Genomic DNA, 26,212 nt, shown 5'->3' on the forward strand with positions numbered 1-26,212 from the left:
ACCTGCTTATTATGTCATCATTTGTTCACATAAACTCTGTTTCCGCTATGAGGGCAAAAGTCAGTTTTTCCATCTTTGCACGCCCACATTTTTTGTGCAGTATTGACTCAGGTGGAGGCGTGTCCAGGTAGCACAATGCGCTATAAAACATCATGAAACAGGTGTCTTCTGTACCTTCATATTGTCTGTCGGCTTGCAGCATTTGTGATCACCACATGGGGTAAGCCAGAAAAAAATGTTTTATTTATATATTAAATGCTTGTTTGCGTATCATTAAGTCTGGTAAATATTACAGATAATTAAAATATCATATTTTATATAGCTGAAATGTGAATATGGGTGTCAGTTTACGTTTTGAAATTAATTTTTGGTGATGTTGTTGTAGGCTCTTTTATTTTATGCAATTTCGATCATGCCCTGTCATATTTTAATTGTACTCTACTACACTTTCGTTTCTTTTGGAACTGGTTAGGTAACAGGGAGGCGGGATGAATCAGCTCAATGATGAGCTTATGTAATAATAACACCAATATTCTAGATAATAACTGTAAAGAAAACGTCTTGTATGAGTATTTACATGTCTTCTATTTAAATATATGAGTGCAATAATATATTTTTACTGTTATAAATCTGCTCGTTGCACTATTAAAAATAGTTTTCATCCTCTCTCCACGTTGACATTATTTACATTCCTAAAAAAAAGAAGGTTCAGTGGGTTCTTGACTCACTTTATGCTGAAAAGGTTCTATATAAGGAGAAATGCTTTTCATGTTAAACTGGTTGTTTCAATTTTTTTCTAGTGATGTTTACGAGCTCATACATTGCAATTTACATTAAAAAATGCATTAAAACAAACTGAATTAGGCCTATTTAAAATGTAATCTATAAAATGATCCCATGATGGGAACCCACCTGACAGAACCCTTTACGGTTCTATAGAACCTTCATTGACAATTCTAAGAGTGCTACATTTACAAGTTCTTCAGGTGAGGTTTTGGTTTTGAGGTACTTAAAGCACCTGTACATTGATTGTTTTCTTTAAAAAAAACACACAAAAAAACTGGACATCAGGATATAAAGCCATTTTGATTGCAATTGTAAGCTTTATTTTTTAAAAATGTGTACCTCCTTATGAATCAGCATTGCTCAGAGTGACTGTTCTCTTTATCTAGCAACACAAACACTGTGCTATCACAATGAAAGAAGAGCCAAGCGGTCAATCGACAGACCCTCCACCTTACTTGCATGGTGTGTTCACTTAACATTTTATATTTCCATTAATTCATTTGACACACATTTTTTTCCAAAGCAACTTTCAATTGTAAAACATCACTTGTCAAGAGCCAGCAATATTTGTCGTAAGCAATGGTGATAGTAGTAAATAAATATCATATCTACATAGCTTGTCTAATTTGTAAAGTGCTGGATCATTTAGAATGAATTATTTAGATTCCCCTGACACCCTAGACTTGCACCGCCTGTTCCTTAAGTAAACATAAACCCCTTTTCTGCAGAGGTGATACCTGAGGGCATCGTCAACCTAGCTTACACCCAGGATGAGAAACCTCAGGAAGGCACACCAGAGGAGCCACCAAATGAGGAGTCCTCTGCCAAATCAAAGGGCAAAAGCCGGTTCAGGTAGAAGCAGTTTTTTTTTTTTGTTTTTTTTTTTTTTCCCATGAGAAAGCATTTGTCTAGAAAGAAAAACTAGATGTATCTGATAAGTTTTGTAATTTGCAAGTAGATTAATTGATCAAATAAAGAAACATATAAATCAGTGTCACAAATTAACCAGAGCTTGGGGCAAAAATTCCAGCAATATTTAAAATGTTAATAAATAAACCTCTAGTGAATCCGCAAGGGACTGTTAGACAATTTGTGTAAAAACATACAAACAAACAAAAAAACATTATTTGACATTATTGTTATAATTTATTTTTATTTAATTTTTTTGAGAGCCGTACTTTCGAGTTTAAGTTAAATTTATTGTCATATGCATGTTACACCAATGAAACGCTTTGCATCAATTAAAAGAAACCTGCTATATAATTTCAAAATTTACAATAAAAAGTCAAATATAAATATAAACCAGATGCACAATGATAATGATGTGTCATTACACTGTGTATATATGACATATACACAGTGTAATGAACTATATGTTCTCGTTCAAGATTTGTACTTTATTATTAAAAGAGTGTCCTTGTGTATTATGCTTAAAGGATTAGTCCACTTTTAAATAAACTTTTCCTGATAATTTACTCACAGCCATGTCATCCAAGATGTCCATGTCTTTCTTTCATCAGTTGAAAAGAAATTAAAGTTTTTGATGAAAACATTCCAGGATTTTTCTCCTTATAGTGGACTTCAATGGGCACCAAACAGTTGAAGGTCAAAATTAGTTTCAGTGCAGCTTCAAATTGTTCTACACAATCCCAGATGAGAAATAAGAGTCTTATCTAGTGAAAGCATTGCTCATTTTCTGAAAAAAATTGAAAATTATACAAGTTTTAACCAGAAATGCTCATCTTGAACTAGCTCTATTCTTCTTCTCCTCTATTTGAATTCCATTTAATATGCTTAGCAGTGTCTACACTGCTGGAATTCAAATAGAGGAGAAGAAGAAGAGAGCTAGTTCAAGATGAGCATTTATGGTTAAAACTTATATAATTTTAATATTTTTTTTTTTTTTCAGAAAATGAGCGATGGTTTCACTAGATAAGACTCTTATTTCTCATCTGGGATCGTGTTGAACAATTTGAAGCTGCACTGAAACTAATTATGACCTTCAACTGTTTGGTGCCCATTGAAGTCTACTATAAGGAGAAAAATCCTGGAATGTTTTCATCAAAAACTTTAATTTCTTTTCAACTGATGAAAGAAAGACATGGACATCTTGGATGACATGGCTGTGAGTAAATTATCAGGAAAAGTTTATTTAAAAGTGGACTAATCCTTTAAGTCCTTCACCCTCCATAAAACTATATTTAGTTTGAATGTTATGAAGTCAGTTTAATGCCTGTATTCGTGAAGATAAAAGCTGTTAAAACCTTAGACAGGTTGTTTTATTTTTAATACTTCGATAACGTCTACTGGACGGCTGAAACATAAAGAGACCATACATGGGTTCACCTACCAATTCTTCAATAGTTGGAGGAGGAGCGCCAGTGATTTTCTCTGCACTCCTTGTAACTCTTTGCAATGACTTTTGGTCCTATATAATGCTGTTTCCGTACCACACAGACAAACTGCTTGTTAAGACACTTTCAGTGGTTCAGTTCTACGGAAGTACAGTCGCTGTTGTGACCATTTGGGTAGTAATAAATGTCCAATAGTAATAGTAAGAGAACAGAAATATAAATAAATCTAAATCTACATGTAGTTTTGTAACAAAATTAGTTGTAAGTGTTCCTTGGTATTTACAAAATTGTCAAGGAAAGTTTGTGCTTGTGTTTTATCCTTCTATTTTCTCTTTGCCATTGTCACCAGCTTACTTTTTTATGTCAGTATTCTCTGGAAAACCACTTTAGACATATTTATTGTAAAATTCAAATACATTTGAAGTCAGATGATAATTTAATCCATTTCTTTTGGCTTTTTATCCAGTCTATTATTTTACTCACATAGTATAAAAAACAACAGCCATCATATTTTAGTTTACACATCCCTGGTCTAACATTATATTTCATATATTATATTCAAAATATTCTCTTTTTTTATGGTTTAGACACCACAGTGACTGTATCGATTAATGAAGTTAAAGTAGGCTGTTTGACATAAATGGATGACTTGTGTAAATACGGCTTCATAAAGATAAAAAATGCCCAGAATAAAATAAAAAAAAGTAAGTACTGTAAAACTAGAAGGCTTTTTTCTCAATTGTACTTTTACTTTTTCCGTTTAAATAGAAAAAAGGAAAAAAAGCCCAAAAAGAAGAACGAGCCTGTGAAAGCAGTTGGATTTTTTCAGCTGGTAAGAATGCTCATCTCTTCTATATCTCATATGTAACTTTTGTAAGCAGTGATGCAACATGAGGGTAGAAGTCATGTGTTTGACTAACATGTTTGTTGGGTTGCAGTTTCGGTATGCCACCTGTCCAGAGGTGCTGCTAATGCTGATTGGCCTGATGTGTTCAGCTGCCCATGGCGTTGCATTGCCTCTCATGTGCGTGGTGTTCGGAGAAATGACTGACAGCTTTGTGATAAGTGGCCAGCAATATAATATGACAGGTATATTTAATAGTACAATACCCATAGTTTTGAAAGATAAGGAAACATCCATAAACTAATGACATAAATCCTTCTCAAATATCTCTCTGTTAAAGAATGGGCAGTAGAATGGACTGATTTGAGTTGCTAATGTAAACTTTACCCTTAGTGTTACAGTTCAGCAATCATTTTATAAATATTTACTGTAATGAGGTGGACTGGAACTGCTGGTTTCAAGAAATGCTTCTGATAAATGTTTGCAGGCAACTTCACTGGAAACTTCACCTATAGTAACTTCACCTCCAACTCTTCAACGTGTTTGGCAGGTTCCCCTGAAATAGGCATTGAAGATAATATGACAAAGTGAGGAGCCACCTGGTGTCAGATTCATTGTCATTCAATTCACTCATGAATATTTTAATGAAGTTTCTTAATTATTTTTTAAAATAAGTCACTAAGTTGTGACTGTGAGAATGGTTCACCTTTGATTCACTTCTTTTTTGATCCTTAACTTAAGCCTGTGGTTTGTTTACACAGACATGCTTATTACTTTGTTGCGATCGGGGCTGCGGTCCTGGTTCTGGGAACATTCCAGGTAATGCTTTTCCTGCTAACTGCTGCAAAACAAACAAAGAGGATCCGGGAGAAGTACTTTCATGCCATCCTCCACCAGCAGATGTCATGGTTCGACACGCATCCGATTGGAGAGTTGAACATTAGGCTTACAGAGTAAGTGAAGTGCAACCATGTTCCAGACTCTGTTTCTGTCACCTGATATGTTCTTGGGTTACAATTCAGGTGTTTGATCTCAAAATGTATCAATCTCCTTTTTTTCCCCTCAACACAGTGATATAAACACAATCAACGATGGCCTTGGGGACAAGATCTGTGTGTTTATCCAGTTCTTCTGCACATTTGTTACTGGTTTCATCATTGGATTTATCTATGGCTGGAAGCTGACGCTGGTCATTCTTGCCGTCAGTCCCCTGCTAGCAGGATCGGCTGCTGTTTGGTCTAAAGTATGTATAAAGTTTCTTTGTCTTTTTTAGATCAAAGTGTTTGATGAATAAACCTATACACAATATATCATATACACAATATATTGTTAATATTTTAAAATATAAATACATTTTATAAATGTAATATATATATAGCCTATGTATATTAGGGGTGTAACGGTAATGACGAAATGACGGTTCAGTACGTGTTTATACAGCAGGGCAGGGGGAGAAAACTAAACATAAAATTGCATTTTTCCCCCTTTTCTTTAAAAAAAAGAGAAAAGTGGTTTACTGAACTCTAAATACATTCAATTATAATTAAATTTTTCTTAAAGATAAAAAATCTTTCCCTGCTAATGCTGTAAACTACATAGGGAGCCCTTACACTTTATAGAATTAGTTCACAAATTTCCTGATAATTTACTCAACCCCATGTCATCCAAGATGTTTATTTCTCCCTTTCATTAGTCAAAAAGAAGGTTTTTGAGGAAAACATTCCAGGATGGCGATCAGTCATTTAAAAAAAAAAAAAAAACCACAAATGTATTATGTATTGCAAATATTACATAATGCGTGGCGCATCGCAGAGCAGTGCAAGACGAGCATTTGTGGTTAAAAAGTGCATACATTTTTATTTTTTAGAAAATTACAGATTGTTTAGCTAGATAAGACCTTATTCCTCAGCTGGGATCGTGTAGAGCCCTTTGAAGTTGCACTGAAACGGCAATTTGGACTGTCAAGTTGTTGTACCCTGGTGAAGTCCACTATATGGAGAAAAATCCTAGAATTTTTTTCTCAAAAACCTTAATTTCTTTTCAACTGAAGAAAGAAAGACATGAACATCTTGGATGACATGGGGGTGAGTAAATTATCAGGAAATTTTAATTCTGAAGTGAACTAATACATTAAAGGTTACAATTAACAACAGAGACCAAACTGAGTTAAATTCAGTTGTTGTTTATTTTTAGATATAAAAACTCAAAACTTAAATAACAAATTGTATGCAAACATCTAAATTGCACTTAAGGCAGTTTTTGCATTAACTTCTAAATCTAATTATAAAATGAGTTTTCTACTCCAATGTGTTTTTGAAATAATCATTTACACAGTGGCTGTCATAACTTGTTTTCTTGATAAATTTATAGGCAACATTAAATAATTAAGACATCTCTAACAGGTTAAGTAAAATAGATCATGCATATATAGGCTAATATAGTGCATATATTCAGAGAAATCAGATCTCTAGCGAACTAACAAATGTGGACACTGAAGACTTACCTGAGGTAAATGTAATGTTAAGTAACATATTGTTTACATGTTTACATCTTTCCGTGTTTGAAACACTGATTGAGCGATTACATGAGATAGGCTATGATAAGTTTCAGTAAGTTGCACTGTATCTTTGAACATACCTTCAGATGTTCATTCATTTTTATTCTGTAAGGAAGGAATGATTGGGTTCACTCGCACTCCACCCTGCCGCTTGAACTGAAGGCGCCTATGCAGCAATCTGTCACGCCACATCAGTGTCAAAACGGCATGATTGTTTGAATTCCATGATAAAATAGACAGAATTGAAAGATGACACTTTGTTTCTTATTGAAAGTAACAAAACACAGAGCTTATTGCGATTATTGGTGGTTAATGGTGGTTCAAAGTGGTTATAGGCTAACGCTGTATTCGTTGGTACCTATATCAAGTTAAGTTGTAGGGCCCAATTTAATATCTTACTGTTCTGTCGCCTACAGATTCTTGCCACCTTGACCAGTAAGGAGCTTTCAGCATATGCTAAAGCAGGAGCAGTAGCTGAAGAGATTCTGGTCGCTATCAGGACTGTTGTGGCATTTAATGGACAGAAGAAAGCAGTGGAAAAGTGAGCACATTCTGTACCTTTCATTTATCAAGTTCACAACAAATTTGTCACTTAAATGAGAGAGATAAGATAAGACTGTGTCTTCTAAATGTCAAGAATGCGACCAAACTGTTTTAAGAGTGTGCGTACAGGGTGACAAACCGCTTTCTGTGACAAACTGTTTTCTGTATTTTAGGTATGAGAAAAACTTGGTAGAAGCAAAGGACTTCGGGGTAAAGAAAGCCATTACCACTAATGTATCCATGGGGTTGACACAGTTCATTATATTTGGCACTTATGCACTGGCATTTTGGTATGGGACAAAACTGTCTGTGGACGAACCAGAGAATTACACCATTGGAAGGGTCATCACTGTGAGTTTGTTAAACTTTATCTGTTTCTGAATAAAGATACAGCAGGAGAAATTTCTGAATAACCACCAACTTTGTTACTTTTGATCCCAGGTTTTCTTCTCTGTGATGATTGGTGCATTCTCTTTAGGTCAGGGTGCTCCAAACCTAGAGAGCATTGCCAAGGCCCGGGGTGCGGCCTATGAGGTCTACAAAACAATTGACATGGTACAAACTTTCAGTCTGTGCTCGATCTTCACAATAAAGTTATTTTTTTATTAAATGTATGCTCATATTGTTATTCTGGATGACTGTTACATGTTGCAGCCTCGTCCCATTGACAGCAGTTCAAAAGAAGGTCACAAACCAGACCATGTGAAAGGAGATATTGAATTCAAGAACATCAACTTCAGCTATCCCTCCAGAAAAGATGTGAAGGTACAGCAGCATTAGCACGTATATTACTAGGATATTGGCTGTTTTATTAGTGCTTATAAAGCACATATTAATACCTTAATCTGCATGACCTTATTCTACATCCCATAATCCTACCCAATACCTTACCAAGTTAACAACTACATTACTAACTATTAATAAGCAGTAACTAGGAGTTTATTGCGGCAAAAGTTGTAGTTAATAGTTAATAGTGAGAATTGGACCCTCAACTATAGTGTGACCAAAATTTTTTTATCAGGCAATACTGATGAATTTTATGTATGTAAAGTTGGCTTATTATCAATATTGTGATGACATATTGTCCAGCCTAAAAATGGTGACACACTAAAGACTGATTCAATGTGTCCCATTGCAGATTCTACAGGGAATGAGTCTGAAAGTGCCTCATGGAAAGACCATTGCTTTGGTTGGAGCCAGTGGCTGTGGGAAAAGCACAACAATTCAGCTTCTGCAGCGGTTCTATGACCCGGATTCAGGAGAGGTAAAACTGACATACACAGTAAAATCCTCAGAGTTAAATCAACTCTGCTCAGAGTACATATGGTCCCTCTCTAAATATTGTTAAAGTAACACTGAAGTAGAGTTAAAGTTAATGAGATAATTAAACAATTAATAAGGCTGTGACTGAAGTCAGTTGTAGTTCTTGTGTTACTCTTTTCTTCAGTGATTCTGCTTGTTAACAGCAGGTGTTCATCACTAATGCACAATCATCACTTAATTAATTGCTTAATAATCTCATTAACTTTAACTCTGCTTTAGTGTTATTTTAACACTATTTAGAGAGGGACCATATGTGCTCTGAGCAGAGTTGATTTAACTCTGGAGATTTTGCTGTGTACCTAAAGAATCTTCTAATGAACAAACATAAATCATTTCACCTCTCAGTTAAAGCTGCATTCCTTCAATACTTCACATGACGTGTGTGACACAAAATATGTTGTATTTCAGTTTACTGACGTACATTCCATGAATGAAGAACTAATTAGTTTATGAAATGTATACGGTTGCAGGTGACTCTTGATGGTCATGATATCCGTTCTCTAAATGTGTGCTGGCTGAGGGAGAACATGGGTATCGTGAGTCAGGAGCCTGTTCTTTTTGGGACCACCATCGCAGAGAATATACGATACGGCCGAGAAGACGCCACTGATGAGGATATTGAACGAGCCATTAGAGAGGCCAATGCATATGATTTCATTTCCAAACTACCAGATGTGAGTAGTGTAAAGTCAAAAGTTTGCAGAACCAAAGAAATGGAAATGCATAATATATCAGTACCATATTTGTTGTCTGCCAATATATATATATATTTTTATATCGATATTTAATTGTGCATACACATTTCCCCTATTTTAGATTTAGATTACCTTTGCCATCATCTAATGCTCCCTTAAAGTTACTCTTTAAAAATATTAACAATTTAAGAACAAATTGAAATATAATCTCCAAATGTACATTTGTCATGATGCACATTATAACGGTGGAATACCTAAATTCACTAGCATTTAAAATGATTGATTTTTCATTTTTAGTGTTTACTTTTTTAATTTAGACAAAATAGACTTTAATATCGGCCATTTATCAGTTATCGGCCATAACACCATCTGCTTCCTGATGGTGAAGGTGATTTCACCAAGTACAACATTCCAATCAACCAATTAGGGCTGGGAAAATAAATCGATGCAGAATCATTTCTCAATTCGCGATGCATCGATTTTCCTAATGCATCGTGATTCTCTCTCGAATCGTTTCTGAGCTTAGTTTTTAGCAGCAGATGGGACTGCCTGCTTGCTTCCAATGCCTTGCACACACCACTTGAACCTTCTATAAAATTATCATTCATAAAGTTCGAAAAGGTTGAATCGAATTACAAGTGTGTTTGTAGTGGGTTGTTTACATTAATCTCGCGTCATAAAAGCATTCTGCTGAACATTCTCAGGCTCACCCGAATGCACGAGCGCTCTTCTTCGTGAGCATTTGAGTGTGCGTTTAAAAACTAGCCTAGAGCGCCATCTGCTGTTAAAAACTAAGCTCAGAATTGATTCGAGAGAGAATCTCGTTGCATTCGGAAAATCTCAGAATCGATCCATGAATCGAGAAGCATCGATTTATTTTTGCAGCCCTACAGCCAATCAGATTTGAGGGACAAGTTTACAGTATATGTCAAGTTTAGGCATAAACCAGCATTAGGAGCTTCTACATCAGTGTTATTCACCTGTCATTTCCCTTGATTTTAGGGATGAGTTATAGGTAGGGTAGGGTTAGGTTTAGGGGTAGGGGTGGTTAGGACTACATTTTCAGACAGATATATTGATCCAGGGACATGACTTACTTGGCAAAATCACAGTGACTGCTTATGGATTTAGACCTGAATTTTAATATTGGAGGATCTCTATATGGAAATTAGCATTTTTAGACTGTATATGCGCTACACTAGTTTTTGTTTGTTTAGTCTGAAAGTTGGTTAAATGTTTAAAAAATTGTTTTTCTCTGAGATAGAAGCTAAACACTATGGTTGGAGAGAGAGGGGCTCAACTGAGTGGAGGCCAAAAGCAGAGGATCGCTATTGCTCGAGCTCTCGTCAAAAACCCTAAAATCCTCCTGCTGGATGAAGCCACATCAGCCCTGGACACACAGAGCGAGTCTATTGTTCAGGCAGCTTTAGACAAGGTAATGCAAAGCAGTTCACGCTGTAACATTCAGGACATTTGCATGAGTACTGGAAAAGATATAGGTATAGTTGCAGATTATGAATACTAATATCTTTTATTACAGTTGTTGTTGTGGTAACAAAGTTTTAACCAAAAAATGTTCAACACTGCAGTAAACAAGCAATAAATAATCATGTGTGTTGTTTCTTAGGCCAGAGCAGGACGTACTACCATTGTGATTGCACACCGCCTGTCGACTATTCGTTCAGCAGATATAATTGCAGGATTCAGCGACGGCAAAGTGGTTGAACAGGGCAGCCACAGAGAACTCATGGCCAAGCAAGGAGTGTACTATTCTCTTGTAATGCAACAGGTACATGTATGTCTCTCTACATGGGAACTATCTAATAGTGGGACAGGACAGAACCGACTTTATGAATTTCTATGCAGTTGTTGCCTAAATCGGGGTTTTCAAACTCAATACATTTTGCAGTATTCCTTCTCTTTTATTTTGCTTATTAAACTGGAAACTGATTAATCACCTTTATTTTATTCTATTGACAGCCCATATTTTTAACAGTAATACCAGTAAGAAATAATACACTTTTTATTATTACTTTTAAAGGTTTATACATCTTATATTATTCTTATAGTTAGAAGAAAAAAATGTCAAGAAATATTAATTATATATTTATAGAAAAATTATACATAATACAGTATAAAATAATATAAGATGTAATCTTTGTGTGTGTGTGTGTCTGTATATATATATATATATATATATATATATATTTATCCTTTCAGAAGTTTGGAGTCAGTAAGAGTTAATGCTTTTAAAGTCTATTCTGGTCACCAAGGCTGCATTTATTTGATCAAAAAATTCAGTCAAAACAGTAATTTTGTAAAACTGAAAAAGTAAAACTGTTTTCTGTTTTAATATATGTTACCAATATAAATATGTTAATTTTATTTATGGAATGGCAAAGCTGCATTTTCAGCAGCCATTACTCCAGTCTTCAGCGTCACATGACTCGTCAGAAAGAAAAACCATGATACCATGATGATTTTTTTTTTTCCCCCCAGGATTCTCTGATGAATAGAAAGTTGAAAAACAGCAATGATTTGAAATAAAAATCTTTGGTAACATTATGAATGTCTTTTACTTTCACTTGACTGATCAATTTAATGCAACCTTTTTAAAAAAAAAAAAAAAAATGTTAAAGTCCCACTGTAGTCAATAATTTTAACCTTTAAAACTCATCTTTGATCACCAAAATGGCATATTTAAACGTTTTTTTACTGTGAAAAAAAATTTCTTCATGCCTTAAAAATAGTTTGAATGTAACTCTACACCATTGCTTCATTTAGTATAAGCAGATTCATGAATATGCTAATTTGCCCCGCCTCTACTCACTCACACCAGCTCAGAGATCCACTTGGCTAACTTACTGAGGTAAACGCTGCACAGTGGTATCGTATTTTACAACGTCGTACACATAAATGGTAATCAATATGAATAGCCTTTTGTTTGACTTTGTTATGAAACAGATAATAATGTTTTGTTAATGTTACACAAACCATGTTCCCATTCGTGAGTCAGACAGCTGTCTAATTCATTATCCTTAGAAACTCTTTGAACAACTCAGTACGTCAGCGGCACGTTGGCGTCAGCAGTGGTGTTTACTTATGAATTTGCACATAGTTTGTCTTAAAGCATATTAAAAACACCACATAGACATATAAACAACATTAAAAACTTGATATTCACCACAGAGGGACTTTATTTCTTAAAAAAAAACTTTTGAACAATAGTGTATGTGTGTGTGTGTGTGTGTGTGTATTGTTTGCAGTGCCATGACAATATAAAAGACAATTATAATGGAAACAATATATTACCATTATAATATCACACTTAATATGTATGCTACACGGTATAAATGAGTCTGAGAAATCATTTAAAAACTAGGATTTTAAAAACTCCCTGAATCCTTTAGGAAGGTTCTCTCATAAGCGGACCTCATATTTGGGTTTCTTTGGCATAATTTGTTTTCTATTAATTTACACTAACAGAGCTCAGGGAGACCAAATGATGATCTTGATGCCAATGAAGATGATATTCAGGATGTTTCTGAGGGAGACACCGGTGAGGAATCCTCTGACACAGAGACTCCCGAAGGAGGAGAGGAAATTAAAATGGAGAGTGGAACTCTTAGAAACAGCTTAAGACGTAGCAGTACGAGACGGTCCTCAAGAAAGAAGTCCTCTTCAAAGAAGAAGAGCAAGAAATCCAAAAAAGACAAAAAGGTACATGCTCCAGTCTTCACTGCTTTAATTCTATTGAGAGTTAATCATACTTGTGATTTATAAATTAGCAATTAGATAATTAAAAAAAAAAAAAAAAAAAATCTCTTGTAGGAAAAGGAAGAAGTTCCAGAAATACCTTTCACTAAAATTCTGGCTCTGAACAAACCGGAATGGCCTTACCTGCTGGTGGGCACACTGGCCAGCCTTGTGGGCGGAGCTGTTTATCCCTGTGTGGCCATTCTGTTTGCCAAAATCATTGGTGTGAGTGTCCTTTGTCTTTATTCATACATCTGAATAAAAATCTCTATTGTGTATGTTTTTGCTTATCTCCCCATGATCGTTTAAAAATTAGTGATATAAAAATTGTGGATTGGATACTATATATCCCATAAGCAGCATTGAGGATAACGCATTACAAGTAATGTAAATTACATAATCAGATTGCTTTTTTCAAGTAACTAGTAAAGTAATGCATTACTTTTAAATTTACAACAAAATATCTGAGTTACTTTTTCAAATATGTAATGCACGTTAATTGGTTTTTCCCATTTACATTGCTCAATAAAAAAAGTTATATTATTGGCAAATGTAAAGGCAATTTCACAACAAAAGTGAAATGAATAAGCCTGAAGGCTGAAAAAGTTGCGCCCTCTACTGTACCGGCATGAATTTGCATCTCTTTCAGCCTTCAGGCTTATTCATTTCACTTTTGTTGTGAAATTGCCTTTACATCTGCCAGTAATATAACTTTTTTTTATTGTTATAAAAACAAACAAACAAACAACCGGCCCAGATGAGAAAAAGTAATGCAAAAGTACCGTAACAGTACTTTCCATAAAAAGTAACTAAGTAACGCGATTAGTTACTTTTTTAGAGAGTAACGCAATCTTGTAATGCATTACTTTTAAAAGCAACTTTCCCCAACACTGCTCATAAGCACAAAGCATTTATAATGAATTAACCAGGATGTTCAATTCAATAAAACCTCTTCTGTTTGTAGGTGTTTGCAGAGGTCGACCCTGAAGTAAAGCGACAGAAGACCATGATGTTCTCACTCTTATTTCTGCTAACTGGAGCAGTGGCCTTTATAACTTATTTCTTCCAGGTGAGATTTTGTTGGGTTATTAGTAGCGTTCACTATCATTTCTATTGCTTTATACTTGGGGTTAGTGGTTAGCTTAGTACTCAACTTAGGCATCCTTCGGCAACCCTTATATATATTGTATGCTGTATGTAAGTTTCACATCTGTTGCTCTTTCCTTTCCAAGGGCTTCATGTTTGGTAAATCTGGGGAGCTTCTAACCATGAGGTTGAGAAGGCAGGCTTTCAACGCCATGATAAGACAGGTACGGCACATTACTGTATAGTAATGCAGTTGAGAGCTAATCTGGCACGAACAAATGGCTATTGAAATGTGTGCTTCATCCTCAAGCCTATTTCTCTTAACAGGAGATTGCCTGGTTTGATGACAACAACAATGCAGTGGGAGTCCTGACCACTAAATTAGCCACAGATGCGTCTCTGGTTAAAGGGGTGAGTGGAACACAGTGATTTGCCATCAGAACCAGTAATTAAGCTTTCACTGTGGATACAGCCTGTGTTTTTGGCTCTGGTTCATTACATCCATCTCTTTAAACCGTTATAGGTCTGGCTGAATCTATTTCTCAGATGTATTAATGTGAGAGCTAATCCATATGACTACAGCTTCTGCCATTCAAAAGTTTAGGGTTGGTAATATTTATTTAATTTAATTATTTTTAAAGAAGTCTCACCAAGGCTGCATTAATTTATTATCAAAAACAGTTATGTTGTAAAATGTTATTACAATATAAAATAATTGTATACTCTTTTAAAATATATTTTAAAATGTAATTAATTCCTGTGATGGTAAAGCTGAATTTTCATCATCGTTACTTCAGTCTTCAGTGTCAAATGATCCTTTAGAAGTCGTTCCAATATGCTGATATTCCAATATGCAAGAAACATTACTTTGGTTACACTTTATTTCGTTGGTCCACTTTAGACATTCTACTAACTTTACAACTACATGTCAACTCTCATTAGAGTATTAGTAGACTGTTAGGTTTTGATTGTGTTAGGGTTCGGGTTTGTAGAATAAGTTGACAGGTTGTTGCAAAGTTACTGTGTCAGCAGAATTTCTAAATTGGAACATCCCTAAGTATTACCATTTCTTCCTATTATAAATGTTGAAAACAGTTGTGCTGCTTTATATTTTTGTGGAAACCAGATTCATTAATGAATAGAAAGTTCAAGAAACAACAACATTTATTTGAAATAGAACATTTATGTAACATGATAAATGCTTTTACTATGGAAGCTTGTTTCTGCCATGAAAGTCAGAGCTGCGAGTTATAAAGTCAGAATTGTGAGTTATAAAGTCAGAATTACGTGATATAAAGTCAGAACTGCGTGATATAAAGTCAGAACTGCGTGATATAAAGTCAGAACTGCGAGATATAAAGTCAGAACTGCGTGATATAAAGTCAGAACTGCGTGATATAAAGTCAGAATTGTGTGATATAAAGTCAGAACTCTGAGTTACAAAGTCAGAATTGTGTGATCTAAAGTCAGAACTGTGAGATATAAAGTCAGAATTGCGAGTTATAAAGTCAGAACTGCGAGATATAAAGTCAGAACTGCGAGTTATAAAGTCAGAACTGCGAGATATAAAGTCAGAACTGCGAGTTATAAAGTCAGAACTGCGAGATATAAAGTCAGAACTGCGAGATATAAAGTCAGAACTGCGTGATATAAAGTCAGAATTGTGTGATATAAAGTCAGAACTCTGAGTTACAAAGTCAGAATTGTGTGATCTAAAGTCAGAACTGTGAGATATAAAGTCAGAATTGCGAGTTATAAAGTCAGAACTGCGAGATATAAAGTCAGAACTGCGAGTTATAAAGTCAGAACTGCGAGATATAAAGTCAGAACTGCGAGTTATAAAGTCAGAACTGCGAGATATAAAGTCAGAACTGCGAGTTATAAAGTCAGAACTGCGAGATATAAAGTCAGAACTGTGAGATATAAAGTCAGAATTGTGAGATATAAAGTCAGAACTGCGAGTTATAAAGTCAGAACTGCAAGATATAAAGTCAGAACTGCGAGTTATAAAGTCAGAACTGCGAGATATAAAGTCAGAACTGTGAGATATAAAGTCAGAACTGCGAGTTATATAGTCAGAACTGCAAGTTATAAATCAGAATTGTGTGATATAAAGTTAGAACTGTAAAATCAGAACTGCATGATATAAAGTCAGAATTGTGTGATATACAGTCAGAACTGTGAGATATAAAGTCAGAATTGTGAGTTACAAAGTCAGAACTGTGAGATATAAAGTCAGAACTGTGAGATATAAAGTCAGAACTGTGAGTTACAAAGTCAGAATTGTGTGATCTAAAGTCAGAACTGTGAGTTATAAAGTCAGAACTGTGAGTTATAAAGTCAGAACTGCGAGATATAAAGTCAGAACTGCGAGTTATAAAGTCAGAACTGCAAGATATAAAGTCAGAACTGCGAGTTATAAAGTCAGAACTGCGAGATATAAAGTCAGAACTGTGAGATATAAAGTCAGAACTGCGAGTTATATAGTCAGAACTGCAAGTTATAAATCAGAATTGTGTGATATAAAGTCAGAACTGCGAGTTATATAGTCAGAACTGCAAGTTATAAATCAGAACTGTGAGATATAAAGTCAGAACTGTGAGATATAAAGTCAGAATTGCAAGATATAAAGTCAGAACTGCGAGTTATAAAGTCAGAACTGCAAGATATAAAGTCAGAACTGCGAGTTATAAAGTCAGAACTGCGAGATATAAAGTCAGAACTGTGAGATATAAAGTCAGAACTGCGAGTTATATAGTCAGAACTGCAAGTTATAAATCAGAATTGTGTGATATAAAGTTAGAACTGTAAAATCAGAACTGCATGATATAAAGTCAGAATTGTGTGATATACAGTCAGAACTGTGAGATATAAAGTCAGAATTGTGAGTTACAAAGTCAGAACTGTGAGATATAAAGTCAGAACTGTGAGATATAAAGTCAGAACTGTGAGTTACAAAGTCAGAATTGTGTGATCTAAAGTCAGAACTGTGAGTTATAAAGTCAGAACTGTGAGTTACAAAGTCAGAACTGTAAGATATAAAGTCTGAACTGTGAGATATAAAGTCAGAACTGTGAGATATAAAGTCAGAACTGTGAGATATAAAGTCAGAACTGCGTGATATAAAGTCAGAATTGTGTGATATAAAGTCAGAACTGTGAGTTACAAAGTCAGAATTGTGTGATCTAAAGTCAGAACTGTGAGATATAAAGTCAGAACTGTGAGATATAAAGTCAGAACTGTGAGTTACAAAGTCAGAATTGTGTGATCTAAAGTCAGAACTGTGAGTTATAAAGTCAGAACTGTGAGTTATAAAGTCAGAACTGCGAGATATAAAGTCAGAACTGCGAGTTATAAAGTCAGAACTGCGAGATATAAAGTCAGAACTGCGAGTTATAAAGTCAGAACTGCGAGATATAAAGTCAGAACTGTGAGATATAAAGTCAGAATTGTGAGATATAAAGTCAGAATTGCAAGATATAAAGTCAGAACTGCGAGTTATAAAGTCAGAACTGCAAGATATAAAGTCAGAACTGCGAGTTATAAAGTCAGAACTGCGAGATATAAAGTCAGAACTGTGAGATATAAAGTCAGAACTGCGAGTTATATAGTCAGAACTGCAAGTTATAAATCAGAATTGTGTGATATAAAGTCAGAACTGCGAGTTATATAGTCAGAACTGCAAGTTATAAATCAGAACTGTGAGATATAAAGTCAGAACTGTGAGATATAAAGTCAGAATTGCAAGATATAAAGTCAGAACTGCGAGTTATAAAGTCAGAACTGCAAGATATAAAGTCAGAACTGCGAGTTATAAAGTCAGAACTGCGAGATATAAAGTCAGAACTGTGAGATATAAAGTCAGAACTGCGAGTTATATAGTCAGAACTGCAAGTTATAAATCAGAATTGTGTGATATAAAGTTAGAACTGTAAAATCAGAACTGCATGATATAAAGTCAGAATTGTGTGATATACAGTCAGAACTGTGAGATATAAAGTCAGAATTGTGAGTTACAAAGTCAGAACTGTGAGATATAAAGTCAGAACTGTGAGATATAAAGTCAGAACTGTGAGTTACAAAGTCAGAATTGTGTGATCTAAAGTCAGAACTGTGAGTTATAAAGTCAGAACTGTGAGTTACAAAGTCAGAACTGTAAGATATAAAGTCTGAACTGTGAGATATAAAGTCAGAACTGTGAGATATAAAGTCAGAACTGTGAGATATAAAGTCAGAACTGCGTGATATAAAGTCAGAATTGTGTGATATAAAGTCAGAACTGTGAGTTACAAAGTCAGAATTGTGTGATCTAAAGTCAGAACTGTGAGATATAAAGTCAGAATTGCGAGTTATAAAGTCAGAACTGCGAGATATAAAGTCAGAACTGCGAGTTATAAAGTCAGAACTGCGAGATATAAAGTCAGAACTGCGAGTTATAAAGTCAGAACTGCGAGATATAAAGTCAGAACTGTGAGATATAAAGTCAGAATTGTGAGATATAAAGTCAGAACTGCGAGTTATAAAGTCAGAACTGTGAGATATAAAGTCAGAACTGTGAGATATAAAGTCAGAACTCTGAGTTATAAAGTCAGAACTGCAAGATATAAAGTCAGAACTGTGAGATATAAAGTCAGAACTGCGAGTTATAAAGTCAGAACTGCAAGATATAAAGTCAGAACTGCGAGATATAAAGTCAGAACTGTGAGATATAAAGTCAGAACTGCGAGTTATATAGTCAGAACTGCAAGTTATAAATCAGAATTGTGTGATATAAAGTTAGAACTGTAAAATCAGAACTGCATGATATAAAGTCAGAATTGTGTGATATACAGTCAGAACTGTGAGATATAAAGTCAGAATTGTGAGTTACAAAGTCAGAACTGTGAGATATAAAGTCAGAACTGTGAGATATAAAGTCAGAATTGTGAGATATAAAGTCAGAACTGTGAGTTATAAAGTCAGAACTGTGAGATATAAAGTCAGAACTGTGAGATATAAAGTCAGAACTGTGAGTTATAAAGTCAGAACTGTGAGTTATAAAGTCAGAACTGTGAGTTACAAAGTCAGAACTGTGAGTTATAAAGTCAGAACTGTGAGTTATAAAGTCAGAACTGTGAGTTATAAAGTCAGAACTGTGAGATATAAAATCAGAACTGTGAGTTACAAAGTCAGAACTACGTGATATTAAGTCAGAACTGCGAATTATAAAGTCAGAACTGCGTGATATAAAGTCAGAACTGCGAGATATAAAGTCAGAACTGCGTGATATAAAGTCAGAGCTGCGAGTTATAAAGTCAGAACTGCGAGATATAAAGTCAGAATATAATCTCACAATTTTAAAGGTGCCGAAGAACATGTTTTCAAAAGATGTAATATAAGTCTTAAGTGTCCCCTGAATGTGTCTGTGAAGTTTCAGCTCAAAATACCCCATAGTTTTTTTTTTATTAATTTTTTTAACTGCCTATCATTATAAATGCGACGATTCAGGGTTCGTGGCCCCTTCAAATATCGTGCTCCACGCCCCAAGAGCTCGCGCTTGCCTTAAACACCATAAACAAAGTTCACACAGCTAATATAACCCTCAAAATGGATCTTTACAAAGTGTTCATCATGCAACATGTCTAATCGTGTAAGTACAGTGTTTATTTGGATGTTTACATTTGATTCTGAATGAGTTTGAGGCTGTGCTCCGTGGCTAAAGCTAACATTACACACTATTGGAGAGATTTATAAAGAATGTTTAAAGAAAAAGAAAGTTGTGTTTATGCATTATACAGACTGCAAGTGTTTAAAAAATGAAAATAACGACAGTCTTGTCTCCGTGAATACAGTAAGAAACGATGGTAACTTTAACCACATTTAACAGTACATTAGCAACATGCTAACGAAACATTTAGAAAGACAATTTACAAATATCACTAAAAATATCATGTTATCATGGATCATGTCAGTTATTATTGCTCCATCTGCCATTTTTCGCTATTGTCCTTGCTTGCTTACCTAGTCTGATGATTCAGCTGTGCACATCCAGATGTCCTGCCCTTGTCTAATGCCTTGAACATGGGCTGGCATATGCAAATATTGGGAGCGTAAATATTAATGATCCCGTCTATTACGTAACAGTCGGTGTTATGTTGAGATTCGCCTGTTCCTCGGAGGTCGTTTAAACAAATGAGATTTATATAAGAAGGAGGAAACAATGGAGTTTGAGACTCACTGTATGTCATTTCCATGTACTGAACTCTTGTTATTCAACTATGCCGAGGTAAATTCAATTTTTGAATCTAGGGCACCTTTAAGAAAATTAGTCAGAATTGCACGTTTATATCCTTATAAGACGCAATTGCCAGTTTATATCATGCAATTCTGATCTTGCAGTTCTGAGAAAAAAAGTCAGAATTGTGAGATAAAAAGTAGCAATTACCTTTTTTATCTTTTTTATTTGGTGGCAGAAACAAGCTTCCATACTTTACTCTTACCTTTGATCAATTGAATGCGTCTTTGCTTACTAACCCAAATCTTACTGACCCAAAATTTTGAATGGTAGTGTATATAAATATTTAGTCTTATACTGGAGTAAACATACTCTTATACTGTACCATAAGATCAGTCGTCCAAATAGCCTGTTTAGTTGTGTGGTGTCTTATTTGCTTCTGCCTTTTTCTCATCTCTAGGCAGCAGGATCCAGATTAGGACTGGCCACAAACACTATCTGTGCTCTTGGCATCGCTGTCATTGTGGCGTTTATCCATAGCTGGCAGCTCACCTTGCTTATACTTGCCTGTGTCCCCTTCCTCACGGGGGCAAATTTCATCCAGATGAGAGCCATGGCAGGACACGCCTCCAAAGACCAAAGTGCACTGGAGATGTCTGGCAAGGTACGGTACACTGGTCATTGACCTTTATTTTTGGTTTTGTTTGAGAACAATGTGATTCAATTTCTTCAGTAAATGATTAGGTAAGGTTAATTGGTTGCTGATGGTATCCTTTCCAACTCTTCCTCTCAGATATCCACAGAAACTGTTGAGAACTTCAGGACGGTTGTTGCATTAACCCGTGAAGATGTCTTCTTCCGAAAGTTTAATGACAGCCTGATCCTGCCATATCGGTAAAATAATTTTCAAGATTAAAAACCTTAATACAGGGGTTTTCAAACTGAGGTCCAGGGGCCACAAGGGGGTGCTATGGGGCCCATGGAAAATTAAGCAAACGATAAAAGAAAAAATATTTTACAAGCAGTGTTATTTTATTTTTCATTATAGTTTTATTAATGTTTATAATTAATATTTAGTTCTCATGTTTATACTTTTTTCTCATTTAATTGTTTGCAATTTCATTATTTTTGTCATTTTGTTGTTGATGTTGTTTTTTTTTTTTTTTTGAATATTGCTATTTAGGTTTAATTTATTTTTATTTCAGTTTTAATTTTCATTTTATTTCATTTTAGTTTTTATTTATTTCCAGTTAATTTTAGTGCTTCAGCTTATTTCAGTTATTACCAAAGCAACATTTCTTATTTTCTAATTCTCATTTCTCATTTCTCATTTTTCAACTAATATTTATATTTTATTTTATTTCAGCTTTATTTCAATGAACAGAAATGTTTTCAAAAGATTTATATTTAGTTTTAGTTAACGATAACAACTGTGATTTATAGGGTTAACTTAAAATATTTAATTTTTAAATTGTTTAACATTTTTGAAAATATATTTGTGTGAAAAGATACAAATATAAATGTAACAAATAATTACTTAATTTTATAAATATAATCTTATATTTAATAAATATTAATAAAATTAATACTTATATTTAATAGTTGGGGATCATAGACCCCAATCAAATATAAGTTTCCAAAAACTTTTGATATTTCAGATCTAGTTTGTGTAAAGCACCCATCTACGGAATCACCTTTGCCCTTGCCCAAGCCATTCCTTACCTGGTCAATGCTGCAATCTTCCGCTTTGGAGCCTGGCTTATTGCACACTGTTACACGGAATATGAAAATGTTTTCCTGTAAGTACAGTTTGTATGAAGACTTTATCAATAATATGTTTTTTGAAAATTTCATACATGCTCTTTACCATGTTGATGTGTTGGTTCCTCCTCCACAGGGTATTTTCTGTGATTGTCTTTGCTGCAATGAACATTGGCCAGTCCTCATCATTCGCTCCTGACTTTGCCAAAGCCAAAGCAGCAGCTGGGCGAATCTTACTGCTGCTAGAGAAGAAACCAGCCATTGATATCTATGATGAGTCTGGAGACCGACCAGTAAGTGTGAAATTCTAGAGTTTGTGGCATGACGCTGTCAAAAAAAATAAATAAAATAAAATAAAATAAAATATTCTTTTAATAATTAAAAAAAAATGTTTTCCTTTTTTCAGACAAACTTTTCAGGGCATATTGAATTCCGAGATGTGCAATTCTCCTACCCAACCCGTCAGAATGTGAAAGTCTTACAGGGCTTGAATATCTCAGTGTCTCAGGGACAGACTCTGGCTCTGGTGGGCAGCAGTGGCTGTGGAAAGAGCACCACCATTCAGCTTTTAGAACGTTTCTACGACCCTGCGGCAGGCCAAGTGGTGAGTTCATCAGGTGGTTTATGTGTGCCTAAAGGTCTTAACCATTATTTTGGCTCAAGTGTTCAATTTATGCCATACATTGTGCCTTATTTTTGCTTGTTGCACAGTTTGTAGATGGTAATGACACCAAAAATGTGAACCTGGCATGGCTGCGCGCGCAGATGGGGCTGGTGTCTCAGGAGCCTATTCTGTTTGATTGCACCATCGCTGAGAACATTCAGTATGGGGACAACAGCCGTGTCGTCACCCAGGAGGAGATTGAGGAAGCTGCGAAGAAGGCCAACATACATAATTTTATCCTTGGCCTTCCAGAGGTATGCATGATGTTTCCATTAATATATGTGTGTGTATACATTTTGCTTTACAAACAAGTACGCTACAATTTATGTAATCAAAATACAGTAAATATTGAGAAATATTATTACCATTTAAAATAAATATTTTGTATTTGAATATATTTTAAAATGTAATTTATTCCTGTGATGGCCAAGCTGAATTTTCTGCAGCCCATTATTCCAGTCTTCAGTGTCACATGAACCTTCAGAAAGCAATATGTTGATTTGGTTCCCAAGAAACATTTATTATTATTATCAGTGCAATGTTGAAAACAGTTGTGCTGCTTTATATACAGTATATATATATATATATATATATATATATATATATATATATATATATATATATATGTATATATACAAAAGTATTAATTTCTTTAAAAAAAATAATAATTATAACAGCAGTTTATATTTGTAACACTTTGCAATAAAGTTCCATTTGATAACATTAGTTAACATGAACTAACAATGAAAAATACTTTTAAAGCATTTATGTATTTTTTTAAATTTCAACATTTACTTATACATAACTCAAATCAAAAGTTGCGCTTGATAATATTGTTTAAAGGAACACTCCACTTTTTTTGAAAATAGGCTCATTTTCCAACTCCCCTACTCTTCTGTAGTTACATCGTGTACTAAGACCGATGGAAAATGAAAAGTTGTGATTTTCTAGGCCGATATGGCTAGGAACTATACTCTCATTCCGGCGTAATAATCAAGGAACTTTGCTGTCGTACCATGGGTGCAGCAGGCACAATGATATTACACTATGTAATTACAAAAGAGTCAAGTTTTAAATAGGAAAAATATTGAAACTCTTTGATCATTTTTGAGCGAGATGCTAACGGTCTAATCAGATTCAATGAACTATGCTTAGCTATGCTAAAAGTAGTACTGCCAGACCTGGAGATCGGCTGAATGGATTCGAAAACGGAAAAACTTAACTGTTTAACTCTAGGGGAGTTGGAAAATGAGGCTATTTTCAAAAAAAGTGGAGTGTTCCTTTAATGGACCTGAACTAACATGAACTAGCTATGAATAGTTGTATTTTTATTAATGAATGTTAACAAAAAAGGTTAATACTATAACAAATGTTTGTTAGTTAATTTTAGTTAATGCATTGTTGTAACTAAAATTAACTACTGAGAACTTATTGTAAAGTGTTACTATTATATTATATTATATTATATTATATTATATTATATTATATTATATTATATTATATTATATTATATTATATTATATTATATTATATTATATTATATTATATTATTATACTCAGTTTTGGAGAAAGTTACTTATAAAAGTAATTCATTAAAATATTATGTTACTCCCTAAAAAGTAACTAATTCAGTTACTTAGTTACTTTTTATAGAAAGTAATGTGTTACTTTACTTTTGCGTTGTGATTTCTTCTCATCTGGGCTGGGCTTGCTTGTTTGTTAATTTTTTGGCAAATATAAAGGCCCTTTCACACCAAAAGTGAAATGAAGCCTCAGGCTGAAGGAACTGCAAATTCAGTCAATAAATGGGAAAACAAAGTAACTTGCCTTACTTATTTGAAAAAGTAATATATTTTAGTAGATGTTGTAAATGTAAAAGTAATGTGTTGCTTTACTAGTTACTTGAAAAGTAATCTGATTACATATCTCACGTTACTTGTAATGTGTACTTGTAATTCCCAACACTGATATTATATCATATTCTATTCTATTCTATTCTATTCTATTCTATTCTATTCTACATCAAAGCCATCTATAAAAAACTGTCTCTTTATACATATGTAATATCCCTTCAGAAATACAACACTCGAGTTGGAGATAAAGGCGCTCAGCTGTCTGGAGGACAGAAGCAAAGGATAGCCATTGCTCGAGCTCTGGTCCGCAAGCCCAAACTTTTGCTGCTGGACGAGGCCACATCAGCCCTCGACACAGAGAGCGAGAAGGTTTGTAAAAACTGTTACACATACATATTTGCAAAACTATTTAAGGGTATGTCATCATTAAGCTAATTTGATTTATTCCAACTGTTCCCTTTTTGACGCTGTTAGGACAATATGCAATTCTGTCTTGAACCAGCAGGTGGCACTTTTGGTAGTTTGAACTTGTGTGCCTGTCGTCCTGTTGCTTTTAGGGAATGCCTTGAAATTCATGGATTTATACTCTACACACTTGTGTTTTATCACATTTAGAAAAAGAAACAAAAGAAGATCAAACCTAAGAATCAAGCCATTCATAAAGTGCTGCTTTAAATATGCATTTACTATTTAGTATTTATTATATGCATATTATATTCATATTATGTGCATATTACATCATTTTTGTGGACTAAAAAAGAAAGCTTAACTTTAAAGTTTCGACCACTTCTTTCTCTCCTGCTATACAGATTGTGCAGAAGGCTCTTGATGACGCTCGGCTTGGCCGCACATGTATCGTCATTGCCCACCGCTTGTCCACTATTCAGAATGCTGACATCATCGTGGTGGTTCAGAATGGCAAGGTGATTGAGCAGGGAACACATGCCCACCTCATAGACAAACAAGGGGCCTACTATGCTCTGGTGAATGCACAAGTATCTGCTCACTAACTTAAACTCTAGTGTTTGTATATCTAAAATGAAGGGCAAAGATAAATAATTAAATGGTGCAGTTAATCTTACATTTAAATTTAAATGAGGGTGTATTTTTTTACTAAATGTTACGCAAGTTCATTTTAAGAAGCTTACAATCAAATTCTGCACAATATTATTTGAAAAACAGAATTTAATTTTTTTAACTCTATCATGTGGCCAGATATTAACAGGAGAAAGAAAGAATCAAAAAAAATATCTAGGTTCTTTGTTGCTTGTACACTTTCTTTTTGTTACTTTGTTACAGCTCATTGAAAAGATACTATTCTTATATAAAAAGAGAAAGATGTTGTATATCTACAGATTTATTTTTCTCAATTTTTATATACAAATATTGTTTGTTATATGTATTGTATATAGTATATGTATTGATATTTTATTGTACAGTAAAACTCCCTTGACACTTTTGTCCCCCAACACATCTTTGCCATAACAGGCAATTGCAACAATTTTACCTAATGTTTTGAGGATTTGTACAGTGAGCATAAACCCTTTGAATGTAAATATTCGCACAAGTGTTTTGTTTATATGACCTCAGCATCGCATGGGGGCGCAATGTGCTCGTGGTTCGAGCCTCCAACATGTTGGACCTTTATACCGCACAGGCTAACTTTGTCTCCCGAATGAAAACGGCTACTTTATTCTTGTATAATGTCTGATGTTGTTATGTACTGTTTATTGTTAAGATGCTTTTTTCGATTTTTATAAAATGAATTACCCATAA

The 26,212-nt window shown here is 34.4% G+C and overlaps 1 protein-coding gene across 1 annotated transcript; it reads left to right on the forward strand.

The window, feature by feature from the left end:
* Nucleotides 1–26,212, forward strand: abcb5 (ATP-binding cassette, sub-family B (MDR/TAP), member 5). The gene is made up of 29 exons (XM_048153120.1): nucleotides 1–220; nucleotides 1,173–1,248; nucleotides 1,515–1,638; nucleotides 3,909–3,972; nucleotides 4,079–4,229; nucleotides 4,472–4,571; nucleotides 4,746–4,937; nucleotides 5,056–5,227; nucleotides 6,958–7,082; nucleotides 7,258–7,435; nucleotides 7,526–7,639; nucleotides 7,739–7,849; nucleotides 8,223–8,348; nucleotides 8,878–9,081; nucleotides 10,367–10,537; nucleotides 10,730–10,891; nucleotides 12,589–12,822; nucleotides 12,934–13,083; nucleotides 13,823–13,927; nucleotides 14,091–14,168; nucleotides 14,272–14,355; nucleotides 20,619–20,822; nucleotides 20,952–21,052; nucleotides 21,817–21,957; nucleotides 22,056–22,212; nucleotides 22,326–22,523; nucleotides 22,631–22,837; nucleotides 24,659–24,805; nucleotides 25,246–26,212. Exons 2-29 carry the CDS (start codon nucleotides 1,197–1,199, stop codon nucleotides 25,444–25,446), a joined length of 4,053 nt encoding a protein of 1,350 aa, XP_048009077.1. The 5' UTR covers nucleotides 1–220; nucleotides 1,173–1,196; the 3' UTR covers nucleotides 25,447–26,212.

Source organism: Megalobrama amblycephala, linkage group LG13 (genome assembly GCF_018812025.1).
Source record: "Megalobrama amblycephala isolate DHTTF-2021 linkage group LG13, ASM1881202v1, whole genome shotgun sequence".
NCBI classification, from domain to species: Eukaryota; Metazoa; Chordata; class Actinopteri; order Cypriniformes; family Xenocyprididae; genus Megalobrama; species Megalobrama amblycephala.

Bases quoted from the DNA above. Each gene is read 5' to 3' on its own strand.
- abcb5 (XM_048153120.1), top strand. From the start codon at position 1,197: ATGAAAGAAGAGCCAAGCGGTCAATCGACAGACCCTCCACCTTACTTG. The intron at 14,356-20,618 runs GTGAGTGGAACA...TCTCATCTCTAG, and splicing joins ATGCGTCTCTGGTTAAAGGG to GCAGCAGGATCCAGATTAGG. The intron at 24,806-25,245 runs GTTTGTAAAAAC...CCTGCTATACAG, and splicing joins TCGACACAGAGAGCGAGAAG to ATTGTGCAGAAGGCTCTTGA.